The sequence below is a fragment of the Triplophysa dalaica genome, chromosome 19 (genome assembly GCF_015846415.1).
Source record: "Triplophysa dalaica isolate WHDGS20190420 chromosome 19, ASM1584641v1, whole genome shotgun sequence".
NCBI lineage: Eukaryota > Metazoa > Chordata > Actinopteri > Cypriniformes > Nemacheilidae > Triplophysa > Triplophysa dalaica.
The window spans coordinates 3820861-3837168 of NC_079560.1; the positions used below are offsets into that span (position 1 = coordinate 3820861).

At 37.3% G+C, this 16308-nt stretch overlaps 1 protein-coding gene across 2 annotated transcripts in view; it reads right to left on the reverse strand.

Moving 5' to 3' along the window:
- The window catches only part of LOC130407701 (potassium/sodium hyperpolarization-activated cyclic nucleotide-gated channel 1), a 76807-nt gene that overhangs the window by 11753 nt on the left and 48746 nt on the right, over window positions 1-16308 (reverse strand). For both annotated transcript variants that reach the window (XM_056730852.1, XM_056730853.1), the window contains exons 5-7: window positions 10632-10778; window positions 4749-4989; window positions 1426-1590 (exon numbers count right to left, since the gene is read on the reverse strand). In XM_056730852.1, coding sequence (XP_056586830.1) covers window positions 1426-1590; window positions 4749-4989; window positions 10632-10778 — 553 coding nt within the window. The remainder of the gene's footprint in view (window positions 1-1425; window positions 1591-4748; window positions 4990-10631; window positions 10779-16308) is intronic.

Here is a 16308-nt window from a genome sequence, read left to right on the forward strand (position 1 = left end):
AGTGGTGATGGATTTGGGTGTAGTAGGGATGCTATAACCAGAAACGATTCATTCTGCTACCACAATAGCACTGTGCGCTATAAATACAATAATTCAGCTACAGGGACTATTTTTTACACTGCAAAAACATTTTTTTGACTTATAATTGATTAATTTGTTTACAGAACAAATATCTAAACATTCTTAAATGAAAACACATTTACTTCAGATGCGACTTTTCTGAAAAATGTATTGGAAAGTGTATCTTTCCCCATTGTCATTTTTTCTATTGATTATACATCTATATATGTTATACAGAGCTCACTTCGTTCTGATAATTTTTGATAATGTAATATTTTTATATATTTTTTTGCTTCAAGAAGAGAAACCTTGATTTAATAATGTAAGATATTTGAACTTGAAAACTGGACACACATATTAATAAAAAAATATTTCTGCAGTGAAGATGGTACAACATACTGCTCACCTTCTAATATTCTGCAAAGGCACGGAGAAGAACATTCAATAAAATATACCTGAAATTACTGACTTCCCCCCCCCAAAAAATGTGATCTTTAAAATATTAATGTTATCAGTGTCGTTCATGGATGTTGATGTGATTTATAAAAAAAATTGCACATTTATTACACCATTCGGAAATTGACAACAAATGCCTGTTATAATAATTATGATTTCACTGCTTTGCGAAATTAAAAATAAAAATACATGGGAGCTACGCTTACATGTGAAGAACTGGTTCTAAGTGAATTTGTAATTTTTAAGAGCCCTTGCCCATGAGTGCAATCCCCTCAAGGGGGTGATCTGCTGCTGCAAGGGTCAAGGAGGGGGCGGGGTGGTGCTCATACCCAGGTGTGCAAGGTGGGAGGGTGGAACGGAGGCTCATGCTGGTGAGGGTTTGCCTCCATTCACCCTCCATGCGTCCATTCGGGATGACACTGAAACAAACCAGCAGGGCGAGCAGCCCTGTGCCGGGCAGCTACATGCACTATTGCACACCGACAGACCACTTAATCAACACTAGCAGTTCACAATTACTAATTTATACAGTTTACCTGCTATAATCCATTTAAGACGTTTGGACAAAGAAAGAGAGAAAATAAGATAGCATGCCCAGCCAAAAAAATCCAGCTTGTCTTAGTGTTGTGTTTTGGAACCGGTATCTGGTTTGAGTTACTTAGCTTGACCACCTTAAACTGGTAATCCAAGATGGTCTACAAACTGACTAACTAATGACCAGTTTAGACCTCTTTTCCAAAACACATCTACCATTTAAGCTGTATTTTCCAGCAGGGATATACTGCACACATCATGCGACACAATGATAACGACTAAAGTGCAATGAAGAAAATGAAGAACAGAGCGGACACACAAACACACACAAGATACAAGCATGAGAAGAGATGAGAGTTGACACTGAGGTCTTACCGATGCGGTCCAAGCGGTCGATAGCCACGGTCTCGAAAGCGCGTCGCATCATGGGGTACTCTTCCAAGACTTCATTGAAATGATCGACAGACAGTGAGAAAAGGCGGCAGTATGTGTCTGCACGGACGCTGGCCGTACGACGACCTTTTGTCAAGAGGCAGATCTCTGTTGGAAGATAGACATTATAAAAAAAGATTTTATATATCATATAAATATATATATATCATCAAATCCATATGGATTAGCAGAAAAGCAAACCTTGAAGAGAAGATACGATTCGGGTAATTGCAATTGTGAATCTAATCTTCCATTTTTAAAATACATTTTGCAGCTTTAGCATTTGAAAAATATTCACAGATTTTGTAGCTTCCATGTGTTGTCTGCTTGATAAGATTTTTGAAGAACCCATTTGTGATTTTAGGATTTTAAACAGTCAATGTCTAGACATATTTCAAACAAACAATGATTAAAAGGGTTTATGGAGTTATTGAGAGTTTAAACTTGTCCACAATTTGTCTTAATCTATCTGGAGAAAAAAATCTTTAAATGTAAATCTGAAATCCACACCTTTATTTTGGTTTAAAATAAACAAAATCAGTCATTAAGCAAGTAAAAAAGGCAACTTTTTGGGTACAATTTTTCTGTCAAATTGGATTTTGCTGCAGTTGTCATTTTTAAAAAATAACAACAATAAAAAAGTTAATTATATTTTTATACTATAATTATACTGAATTATAATCAATTTAAATTATACATTGAATATATATTATGCATGACAATAATACTTGAAATATTTCTCAATTTAACATAAGCTCTGTGCTCTCAGCGGTAAAAGTCTTGTTGACCACTAAAGTAAGAAAAAAAATATTATATTTTTTAAAATTATTATATTTTTCTATCACGGTGGATTTTGCAACAGTTATCATTTATCCTTGTGTACGTAAAGTAAATTGCAATTTTGTTTTAAACAGAGATGGCAAAGAGAGGCAAAAGTTACAGATTGCATCTTAAAAAAACATCTTGGTTACTTATGTAACTCAGTTCCCAGGGAACTGAGGTTACATACGTAACCAAGACGTTCCCTTTCTGTCGGTCTCTCGACATTGTGTCAAGAACGACAGATGGGGACACAACGTCTCGTTCCCTCTATCAGGGAACTACCCATTTCACCTTGAGATATGCATGGACACCTTTATATGTAATTTCTGTAATCTGGAATTGGAGTGAATAGCATATGACTACTGAGAAAACTAGAAATCTGTCCTTGTCGATCAGGATGCAAAGTCCTACATTTGCAACAAATATATTCAAAGATTTTCAAGATGATGCCCTTGATATTTGTCCTGGACAGGAGAGGAAAATAAAAACAGGATGTGTGTACGGAGCCTGCGGGACATGTTAACAACGCTTTCAAGCCGGGATTGGAAACAAGGTGTTGGAGTATTTTAATGGAAAATGACCATCTCTTGCTTCACTAAAACTCCCTGCAGTGCAGGGTAAAGGTGAGGGTGACAAGAGTAGTTGGTGCCAACTCTTCTCATTTTAATTGGTTCATTAGTCTGAAATGTCACTGCATGTGTATCGCTTAATGATGGGGGAGTGATTGAGAAGTGGAGACAAAGAGAAGATTATTGAGATTGGACAGAAAATATGATGAAACATTCTGAAATTTCCAGAAGCATTTTTTTTATATGTATATGTGTGGCCTGGTGCCAACGGTGGACGAGTGCCTGAAAGAGTTCGCACATAAACTAGCGAATGTGTGAATGTGTTTGTCTCGCCCACATGAAAAGCCGTCCAATCAGCTTGCTCTCCTCCCGGGCCTCTGTTAATGGAGATGACACTTGACCTTAGCACTTTGGAAGTCCATTGTTTGGCGTATATCCCAGCTATAAGCCGATGGATGGGATTGCCTGATTTATAGTGATGCTTCACCTTAACCGCCTCTTACCTTAATCGACCTCTCAAGTCTACTAGGCCACATGTTGTGATTTCCATGTCCGATTGGCCAAACAACAAAACAATTATAAAAAATGTAAATATGTATTGTATACATTTGAAAAAAGGCCAAAAGGCTGGAAGTAAGTGTTTGACCAAAAAATTTAAAATCAGAAAGATAAAAAAGGGGAGATTTTTATTTATTATTTCCTCATCCTCTGGTCATTTGAAACATCTTTGAATTCTTTCTTCTGAAGAACACAAAAGAAGATATTATGAAGAACATTGGTAACCAAACAAAGCTGGCCCGCATTGACTTTTGTGTTCCAGAAGATTCATACTAAAGGTTTTAATTGACATGAGGGTGAAAATTGTTTTTACTCTCAAAAAAATACTTTATCCACATCAACTAAACAAAGTTTAAGTCAATGTAACTCATTAATTTGTGAGTGTGTGTATTGTGTATCCCTGCATGTGTTTGTAGGATGTTTGTATCTATCACAACGCAGTGATGGGGAAGAGATTTGCTGACACTGCCAGGCACTTTGACACACGTGCAACCTCACACACAAACACACACAACAGTGTTCCTGCTAGGGGCCAAAATACCACTAGCAGATGGTTTTCCACTGGAGCAGGTGGTTTGCATCGCAGTGTACCACGGTAGAGCGGGCGCAACCTTCATGAATTTTGAGAAGAATATGATTTGATATGAATTTTCATTCCCACACTCGTAAGGCTTAGGTAAGACTGAAAAAAACCCACCAAGGTCATTTATGACATAATCTCTGAATTAAAAAACACTGCACGACTGTGATTTACTCTCAGTTAAGACAGGAAGTCAAAAGGCCTTTGTTCAGAAGTCTTTTCTGTGACAAATCATTAAACCATAATGTTCATAATGTGACATGATGGATAAAGAAACCTAAAGTGCATTACAGACAAAATAAAAAGTATGATAACACTGTTATTGTAGACATTTGACTGGAATTCAGCAGCCTGGTAACTTACTAAAGCATTCATGACTTTTTGTTCATTGTTTTCCAGAGCAAAACTTTACAAGTATGCATATAATGAAATTTTTATCAAAAGTAACATAGTATATATTTAATCTGTATATTTTATCAGTAGGCCTATGTGTATTCCCTGGGAAGGAAGTTTAAACATGATTTAAATGGATGGATTATGCTACTAAATATTACATTAGGAAGAAACTTTTTCAATGTTTAGTTTTGGAATAATTTAGGATTTGTCCTCGACATGCCCACTACCAACGCAGAAGATTACTGTGATTGCTAAACAAATTTAACCAGGTGTAATGAGGAAATCATTTGACGTAGATGTTGTAGACTGAAGCAAAACAAAGAGAGCATTTATCAACTGACCTCCAAAGTAAGATCCGTCGGTGAGTTTGAGCTCTTTGCTGAATTTGGTCATGACGCTTGCCACTCCGTGCTGAATGAAGTACATCTTTTTACCCACGGTCCCCTCACGAATGATGTAATCGTTGGGCTGGAAGACTTCGAACTTGAGTTTACTCAGCATTCCAGTCACGAAGTTGGGGTCTGCGTTCGCAAACAAGGGCATGGTGGCCACTAATTTACGACAGTTGAAGTTTACGATTTCCTGTGGGACAAAAAGAAAAATTGAATGGATATCAACAATCTTCAATTGAAAGATTCACTTTAATTCTGTATTTACATACTGTATATATACAGTCGTAGAATAAAAATCCTTTTCGAAATGATTTTCAGTTTTCTGAAAATTTACTATTTCTAGGTATGTGTTTAGGTCAAAAGATCAATTCCATTTCATTCTGTGAACTACCAATAATATCCCTCTCAAATAAAAAAAAACAGGTCTGAATAACAAAAAAGATATTGTGTATTTATTCAGACCTCAAATCCTGCAAAGAAAACACGTTCATGTTCATTTTTAGGGTTCGAGCCCGAAGGGCTAGAAACCTATTGTATTTGTTGGTTTTATTATTATTATTATACTTCTTCCCTAGAACTGATACTGCAGCCCAAACCGTAAGGCCGACAGGGCTGAGACTTGGTCAGATGGTTGTAGTCCTTGTCGCTACTCAGATACACGGAGCCAGCCAAATCGACCCATAGGTGGCGCTACAGCGATAAAAAACGCGTTTACGCATGTTACTCCTAAACCGTTTGTTGCACACCCAAGTATTTTATATCAGAGTAATCACTGGCTCAAAACTTAAAAAATGTATATCTCCGAATTCATTTCCGGTATGCAAATTTTTTCGCTAATTAGCATTTTATGAAAAAAATAAAAAATGAACTAGTCCCTGGATTTTTGCCCTATTGGAACCAAACCAACGCTGATGAGTTCTGTGGAGTGTGAATATGAATAATTATTAAAAAAAAGTTGAAATTTTCATCCCCCATCGCTAGAGGGCGCAAAAATGTCCAAAACGGAAGTAACATATTGAACTAAAATGGCCATAACTCCTGAACTGTTTGATATATCTTCATGGGGCTTGGAACATATGTGTAGACCCTCAATCCGGGGTCACAGTAAAAAGAATCCTGCGTTTGGCCACTAGGTGGCGCTATAATTTGGATGAGCTACAAAATGGCCATAACTACGCAACAGTTTGCCCGATTGACTTATTATTTGGTATGGTGTGTCTTTGTCTCATTCTACATGAATATCTAAAAGGACATTGGCGTATCTTAAAAAACATGGCCGCCATTGGCCAATGAAGTTTGAGCACTTATTAGACCGGGTTAACGGAGGCCGAACAAAACAACGCTCGCTGGGCTTATTCGTCTCATGGTCTTTAAGGTCTGTAAGAAATGTGAACTCATTCGGCCACCGGGGGGCGAAATAACGCTTTAGGAGTGCTTAAACAATTGTGTATCACGTGACATTTGACATATACAGAAACTATTGGTATCATAGGATAGTACTCTTCTATCTGAGCAACTTTGCCTCTGGAACAACTTCTGTCAATCGAATAGTTTGTGAGTTATCGCTGATGAGGTCAAAAACCTACCTTCGCAAACTAGTCGTTGGATTTTCGACCGATCGGAACCAAAACAATGCAGATGACTTCTGTGGGAAGTGTTTGTAAATAATTATTGAAAAAAAGTAGAAATTTCCTTTCACGGTCGCTTAGGGGCGCCAAAATAAAAGAATGGGTGGAGCCTATCACATTTAAATGGCCATAAATCCAGAACGGCTTAACATATCATCATATGCCTCGGGAAATATATGTAGATCATCACTCCGAGGTCCAATACAAAATAACATGGCGTTTGGACACTAGGTGGTGCTATAACAGTAAAAATGGCTAAATGTACATGTCTTTTGGTGGCCTAGACAACTCTGTGTCACGTGACATTTGACTAATACAAAAACTATTCATATCAAACGATAGATCTCCTTATTCATAACAACTTTGCCTCTTGAACCATTGATGTCTATCAAATTGTTTGTGACTTATTGGTTATGATGTAAAAAACCTACTTTTGCTAACTTGTTCAAGGATTTTCAAGCAATTTCAAAATTTCCACCACAGTACATTTCTTTGGACTCTCTAGGTCAATAATCATCAAAAATATGTTGAGTATTTTTTAGTTTTGTGACCATAACAGGGTGCTTTATTATATTAGCGTGAAACGAGTATGTTATAGGTCGCTACTCCTTAAGAAATAATCCAACTGACTTGCCATTAAGTACTATTATACATATTATGACACAAAACAAGCATGCAACATGTGATTCTTATCGGAAGAGGCATGCCTTCACAAAAGTCAAAAAGGTGAAATATCATACATTTAAAATTACTATTTTAAACTTGTCTTTAATAAATACATCATTTGCTAGTCAAATTGCTAATTAGCCAGTCACATAGCATAAACTCAATCCATTTTGGCTTCTAGACGTGGTAAACACTTGCTGAAGTTCAAACCGAGCATCAAAATGGAGAAACAATTGGATATATGGTATGGGATATATTAGATAACACATACCACCTGAGGATTGTTGCCAACCATGTCCATGTTTTGATGGCTACTTCCAGCAGTAAAAAAAATCGACCATGTCAGAAAGCTCAAATGATCTCAAACTGGTTTCTTGAACATGACAATGAGCTCACTGTACTCCAATGGCCTTCAGAGTCACCAGACTCAACCAAATAAGCATCACTTAAATGGCAAGGTCTTCTGGAATATTGTTGCAGACCATGAATGTGAATCAATTATCTATTTAAATTGGTCGTATTTTTTTATCAATTCTTCAGAACACAAAATAAGCTATTTTGAAGAATGTGCATTGTATTAAAAAAAAGACCTATATATGTGCAATAGAATGTTTTGGAGACACAGGAGTTGCTTTGTTTTGCTAATGGCTTCATTCTTTATCAATTGACAGCTGCCAAGCCACGCCCTTAGCAACCAAACAGATTATTTTTTGCAATCGTCTAGCCAGACCTACATCTCTGCAGTAGAATATTATAAAGACACGGGGCTTGGTTCGTTTGACTTGTGGTTTGATGTGTTATTAATTGACAGGTATTAATTGACACCCATGGCAACCGAACAGGTTAGCTTAGCAACCGTTTAGCAAGATCTCTATCTCTGCAACAAATCATCATAGAGACATGAGAAATGGTTTATTGCACTCGTCCCTTAGGTATTATCGGTTTACGCCCGTTTTTGCATACGAGTGTACGCATGCATGGTCTGTATTAAAAGTTACCAACCGTTTCTGTCATATTTCTTGGTGTGGAAGAGTGTCATTCGTTGTGGATTTGTTACGGTGCCATTCCTGAGCCTAGTTGACAATGGCAAGGCCAATAGAGGCCTTAGACTGCTCGAACCCGCTAAATGCTGCTTGCAGCTTTAATTTCTACATATATTTATAAAAAAAATATCGATTTTTTTGGTGAGACAATCTCGATTTTTTTATCACAGTTTGTCATGCTATCAGTCTATTAACGTTGCTCTTGAATGACTTAAAGTCACTCCTGAGGTTTGATTCTGTTTAAATTTAACATACATTGGACTTGAATGGTCACAATACATGTAAATGATGATTAAATGAAAGTTCTTGTAAAAGCTCCCATTTTTTCTATGGTTGTACAAAAGGAAAGAAAGGCTAATATTGTAGCACATCTTCTCTATGGGAATCAGATTCCACTGGTTTCACCTCCTCTGCATTGCAGTAACAGTATATCAAGAGCTTAGCTCACTCCTGTATAGTTAAAGAACTCAGTCTTTCACATCTCTGTAAAACGTGTTTGTTCGGTTTGGGCGTGAAGACTAAATTTGCACTGTGCAAATCCCGATGCCGTCTGCGAAGCGACAGGAAGGTTCTGACCGCAATCATGTAGGAGGAGTCCTGTGTGACTCAAATGAGTTTGATGGCCACGTCCAGCCCTTTACCTCCACCGGGGAGACAAGCTGGAGAATTGATCTATTTAAATCTGGTTTGTCACAAGACCGTGTATATAAAAATAGCAGCCCTGACCAACTGAGAAAAAGAGGGAGATCTAGGAGGGAGGGGTGTTAAAGGTGTTGTGGGGATAAAGCAGTCAGTGTTATCTCACTCTGCTGTGTCATAACAGGCACACGTCCTTTCTGCCCAATCATCACAGAGCGTGGGATGCTGGGTAATATTTATAAAGCCTCAACGTGTGTCAAGCGTAAGCCGTGGAATCTGCAGGGCTTAAATCCTGGGCCATTTCAAACGCTTTACTTAAGTAGCAAGTAGTGTTATACAGTTTATTAATATACTTAAACAAACCTGATGATATATCAATGAAAAATTCAACGAAAATAAATTTTGTGGTAACTTGAAGCACTAGTTATTTTAAGCTCTGTTCATACTTCTCCTAGTGAAATAGTTTTAAACATTGATATGATAAAGAATGCATTATCTTTTCTTCTCCGTGAGCAAAGGATTCGCCATTACAGTGCGTGATGTTTAATGTATGCAAATATTATAAATATCTCCTACCTCCTTTAGAGAATTACCGTATTGTTAGCATTTTATATGCAAAATAGGAGGACAAATTTGTAGATCGTTTCATTTTTCTGAATGTAGGACGTTCGGATGTTGATATGTGTTTGCCAGTCTGTATTACATTACATTTACATTTAGGCATTTGGCAGACGCTTTTATCCAAAGCGACTTACATTGTTTAATCCTACACATTTAAACATAGGTATTTACAATCCCCTGGGATCGAACCCACAACCTTGCGTTATTAACGCAATGCTCTTACCACTCTTTTTTTTATTACTTTCCCTTTAACATCCATGTCGACAGCTGCAACTACCTCACTTTTGTTTGTTTGATTTTGTTTGAAACTTAAAATACTTCATTATTTTCAAGGCATGAATGTATGTCTAAAGAAAGCTTAAAATGTCTACTCTTAAATGATCCTATTCCAATATTCTGTGTTATATGCATGAAAGACATATTTTTCCTCGTCTGCTCCTATTTAGTTACCACCGGACATTCAGTCCAAAAATGTGCATAAATGAGAAAATAAAGATATACCCGAAATGTTTACTTCATATTTCTTTCAACAGACTGATGAGTTTTAAGCTCTGTTCAACAATTAAAAACTCTGTTCATCTCCATCTGTTTCTTTTATTCGACAGCTCCTTTGACTGCAGGACTTGTGTCTCCAGGGTCCTAAACTACAAGCGATATCTCACGACACATGCAGACAGATGATTTGCTGATATGTGTTTGTTCTCCTGTCTTAAGTTGCAGAGAAAATGTTTCACAAAAATAACACATGTGCATTGTTCGAAATGTTCAATAAATAACCATAAATCCTTTTATTTCCTTTGATTATTTTAAAATAACATTAGATAAAAATGTTTCATTAGAAAAAATACCGCACCTTTAGTCTGGCATATTTACAATACAAACCTTATCAGAACTACACCGGGTAAAAAACAAAGAGAAATAAATAAACAAAGACAAAATAATGATCGTAATTGAGAGAATGAATAATGAATAACCAGCAACAATAATACAGATTTGTAAATTGTCAGAACGGGTTAATGAAATAATAAATTATTTAATTGAACTAATTAAAGACTTTTTATCTAAAACAAGTTGTTTTCTGTTTATATCCACATGAAAATGATAATGGGACAGGTAGGAAGATAATCCTAGATCAGCACTTTCAGTCTGAGATACTTGGGTACAAATGGACCCTTGCACATACAGTATTAGCTCTGACTCCAGGTCAGTAATGCTAAGTGGTATTTGCATCTCACCTCTTTGAGCGGGTCGTTCAGTTCGTTCAAGATGCTGTCCTCGTCGAAGATCTTTCCCTGGTAACGGTGTTCGTAGTAATCATGAATTTTCTGTCGCATGTCGGCCGGAAGCTTGTGGAAAGACATGTACTGCTCCACTTGCTTGTACTGAAAGAGAAAAACACAAATGCTTAAAATGCAAGTGAGTGAGATCTGTGCTTGTTCGGTGGAAACATCACCTCAAACCTTCTCGTTTTTTTAGGAGCAAACAATGAGCGATGAAATGTTTCTGTGCGTGTATGTGTTTCAAATCAACATTTTTAATTCGTGCATGATTTGCGAGATCTTTTTAGATAAATTTTGTGTATGCACACCCATTGTGCCGGCTGTGAGCAGGTGGTGCGTGTTGCACGACTGCAGACTTCCCGTTTGTCAATTCAGCTGATGAAATCACTATGGGGATGTCTCATCCTGACACCTGCTCTCAGTTACCTTTCATCTGTTACCGACTATAAATGTAACTGACGTATGTAGTCTTTACCTACACAGGCCGCCCACTACATATCGTCACAGGACATTAAAGTTTGAGAAGAATCTATTTATACTGAATCATTGATCCGCTCTAAATCTAGACAGCTCTTTAACTTCTATTTATAATAAATCAATAGATCCTTTTAGATATGTTAACTCCGTTCTTATAAAGGATGAGGGATCCATACGCCCTTTGCTTTAAGACAAAGCAAGTGCAAATTCATCATGTTATACCATTGGAGAGTGTTTTCTCTATTTCTGTATGGAGGCAAGAACTAATTTGCATATTCATGAATCCGGCAAGGATGTATAGTTACATTTAAGGCATTATATAGTATAAGGAAATTATCATCAAAGGAAAAAAACTTTTACCAACAGTGTGTTATTTTAATGCTTATAGATTAGTTATAAAGTGATAAAAGTATTGAATGCAGTGGGACTTTCAGAGTAGAATTAAAAAGGGGCATATTTACATTTGGCCGACGCTTTTATCCAAAGCAACTTTGTATTATACAACACATTGTTTATTAGCATGTGCATTGCCCTGGGATCAAACCCATGACCTTGGAATTGTGAGCGCCATGCTCTAACGACAGGAAAACTTTTTTTTTTTTTAAGTTAGGTTACAAATTTATAATAGCCAATTTAACAATTTAACAAAACATTTAAATAAATTAAAATTAAAATTCAAAATAACCTAACAAAGGAATAAAATATCTATATTTCTCACTAAACGCTGCATCACCAATCTCCAAATGATCTTCTCAGTTATAAACATAATGCCACAATATCATTTTTAAGTTTACACAATCAAAGCAAAATAAAAGTACTGTTTTCACAACTGTACCTTTTATTTGATATTGTAATTCAATGACTATAAACAAATGACCCTGTATATGCTTTAGTATTATCAAATAATTTTATTTAGCGGTGTGTGGGAGAATCAGTTTCACCATCAGGGTCTGAAAATATTATTACAAACACAATTATTGTATACACTCACACACACTGAAACATGACGTATTTTGTGTTTGTCCTACACAGTTTGTCATTTTTCAAAGTGACTGAAATGGCTTTGAATGGCTTGGACAAGCAGCAAGCAATTGCACTAATGTTTTACGCTTTCTGTCTCTCTCGAGGGCTGGACCCTGCAGGGCTACTTAAAGTCTGGACAGCAAGTCTTTATCCCTGTCTGTAACACAAGAGAGCCTGAATGCTGATGCTTTCAGACTGTGAGACTCAAAGACAACAGAGACTGCTTTAGCTCCACCGGACAGATTTCAATCTTAAAGAGACTTTGTGTTTTAGATGCAAAAGCAGAACACGGCAGGATGTTGATGCAGGGGGCTAGCGCACACGCTGGGGAAACGCTTATGAGCTGAAATGGTCTGAGTCAACGCTTGACGTTCAGAATGAGTAATTTTGACCTGAGGTCTGTCCATATGGTGGCAGAGTGAGTTTCAACAGCATCTTAGAGAGATGTGATGAATCATTGGGTATCAGGGAAAAGAAAAGCAAGTTGATATGGGGTTTCTTACTAGTATGTCTATGCACTAGCACACACACAGAAAACCTTTATACAGACATGTAGCATGTCTGTTAAGCACATCAAAAAGTTTAGATTCAGTAAAGTGAGTAAAAAAATGCACCAAGAGAGACAGAACATTACTTTTAACAGTTCCGCATGTAATGCACAAATAAGTGATGCTTTTAAAAAGTATTGTGTTACAAACAGGGAATTCAAGTTCAGCCTGTTTGCTTTCACTGTAAAGGCTTCTGGTCTTGATGTGCAGAAATTTTTATTATACATTATGTTCAATTTTAATGTCAAGTCATGTAAAACTTGCACTGCTTCTGATGAAAGGTGTAACAATCATAAAAAATAGTCAACATCACATTTCAACACTGTCCTTCCCAAATGTCCTTATATGTCCAAATTCTCTATTTTTCAAATAACAAAAACAGTGTTGTTTTTAAATGATTAAATAATGTTTTGTCCACGTTGACAAGCATTAAAATACATTTTATTGGATAGTTATTCACAAAACCCAGTGACAGTCAAAAAGAGAAAAATTATTATTATTATTTAGTGCAGAAAAATAAAAATCACAAAACATGGAGATATGAGGTTTCTGAAACACAACAGCGTTTTTTATTTACACACTGTGTCTTATTTCATTTTAATATGAATGCTTTTGAATTATTTAACTAAGGGGATATAGTTCACACCCAAAAATCTAAATTCTGTAATTATTCATTCAGTCACATTTTATAAAACTTATATGACTTTTTTCTGTAGAACACAAAATATATTTTAGGTTCCATAAAGTGGAAGTAAATGGGATCTGATGTTGGTTGGTTACCAACGTTCTTTAAAATATCTTCTTTTGTGTTTTACAGAAGTCATATATGTTTAAATTTTGGGTGAACTATCCCTGTTAACGTGACAATATTATGATCACTTACTGAAAAACTGGAAAATACAACTATAGGGACTCAAACTGAACCTCATTAATTTTAATTTAATTTAATCAGAGCTGGCTCAGAGACACACACGCGCACACACATGCACGGACGCACACACACACACACACACATGCACGCAAGCATGCACACACACAAAGGACAGACACACACAGCAGAATCGGGGGATCAGTGTGTTTACTTTGATGGATTGTCACAACACCTGTGAATAACTCTTGTCTTACAGGCTGTGGTTCTACAGCTGTGAACTCTAGTCACGGCAATGACGTGTTAAAACAGCAGGCGAGATGGTGCAAAACAAATCTGTCATTTCTTGTTCTCCATTGATTACAGAGCGTCTGTCTGGCCAGATAAAGCTTTTCTCTATTTGCATTGCATTGATTCACACAAAGAAGTGAGACTTGGACATCGCACCGTTTCAGAGGTGAAACATCGGCTTTAAGAGAAAAGTCAGAGGTATTGAGAACCATATAGAAGACAAGCTGTTTTTGGGCATCTGGCTCATAACACAGATAGCGTTTGTACCGCAAGAGCAGCAAAAGTCACTTCCTCCTGAGGGGATTTGATAAAGCTGGCTTACATGGGCTTCATGATTCCCACAGAGGTAATGATAAAACGTTTCAGTGGTGTCGGAATGACAGCTGGTACAGTGTCCTCCCCATGGAGTCAATGTCAACTGACTGTTTACATATCCACTTCAAAAAGTCACGGACCACCGTCGAACCATTCATCGGCTGTTCCTCTTTAACATGAACAAACAATCCCGTTTTTTCCTGTGCTTTTTATTTACTATTTCTTCCTTCTGTGTCCAACACCGGGCTGTGTTTTCATGTGCAAAGGCACATAAAGCCAAGCGACGATCAGGTTTTTCACCGGCGTGGGAACAGAAATGCGTTGTCAAGATTAGGTTTGCTTATAACCTCTCTTTTTAACAATTTTCCTGCAGAGCCGGCCATCACATTAACTCTGAGCTGGGCTCTGGCAGGGTTCTATTAGATGTCAGACACAATCCGTCCCGACCATCTCGGGTGCTTGCGCCTGCTTTTCTCTCTCTCTCTCAATGGAACAAAAGCGAAGGAAAATATATCTGATCTACAGGTGCTTTGTTCCTCAAACTGTAAAGGAACCTGGTGGTGTATTAGTGCGGGGGGGTGATAATACAGACCATGGGGGAATTTCAGACAAGACGGTCATAATACCTTTGATTATTCTGTCACTTTGTATCTGTATTTTGGGTCGCCAGGTGAATAAACGTGGCGCTTGGTGTTGTACCGATGCCACTTAAACACACACAAATACCAGCTGTTACATTTATTCATTCATACCAAAGACCCTCCTTCCTAGTCCCCCGCAGTGAGGCGCGCCATAACTGCTGAGTTTACTCTTAAACATCAAAACAGCATCAGGTGAAGAAGGTGGACGCTGAAGGCACTTTAGAGAAACTGAAAATATTCTCCTGCTGATTCTTTTTGATCTTGCGCTTTGAAGGCGCTCTTCCCTCAGCACACCGTGTGGCACGACGCCTGTCAGTGCAGGAGTTTAGAAACACACTATCGGCGTCTGATCTCAACCCTGTGCTGGTTTGATCGGCTGATCATAGGAGAGCTGCTACCGTAAGCTATAGATGACAGCGATAAGAGAAAACGCTGGAGTGTGGTTGTCTCGTGTTAGTTAACTTTCTTAGGCTTATATTTGCAAATGTAACGACTGTGAGTCCGACGGTAAGAGAGAACAGACAGATTTGTTCCAATTTAGTCTCCAAATTGTTAAGAAAAAGAGTTCAGGACAAATGAGTTAGCTTTTTACTAAAATCTAGTGAACTGCCTACCAACCACATTGGCTTTACCCCTTATGAAAATTAACTATGGTTATACTACAACTATAAAACACGAGTAACATCATAAATCATGGTTTCTTCAAAATAACCATAAAAAACATAATAAAACCATGGTTTTGCAAATGGCAATCAATGCACGAAAAAAAAAAACATGGTTACTACAGTTCTACCACAAAAAAACATGGTTTATTTTCATCAGGAATGGGTTCCCCACTGTATATGAGATCAACTTCAGAAGATTAGAAGATGTAAAATATCTCAAATTGGTCTAATTCTACTCCATCCAGGGTGTATCCTGCCTTGATGCCCGAAGACTCCTGAGATAGGCGCAGGCTCCCCGTGACCCGAGGTAGTTCGGATAAGCGGTAGAAAATGGATGGATGGATGGATGGTCTAATTCTTATGTATGTCCAGTATAATAATTCACAAACTATACACCGTGTTCAAAAATAGAGTTGCTATGTCACAAACCATATATATATTGATTTCATTTGCAAAAACTGATTTTCAAAATCATGTTATTTATTGTGCATATACACTCACCTAATGGATTATAAGGAACACCTGTTCAATTTCTCATTAATGCAATTATTGTGGTGGTGTAATGGTGTGGGGGATGTTTTCTTGGCACACTTTAGGCCCCTTAGTGCCAATTGGGCATCATTTAAATGCCACGGCCTACCTGAGCATTGTTACTGACCATGTCCATCCCTTTATGACCACCATGTACCCATCCTCTGATGTCTACTTCCGGCAGGATAATGCACCATGTCACAAAGCTCCAATCATTTCAAATTGGTTTCTTGAACGTGACAATGAGTTCACTGAGTTCAATGAGTATTAAAA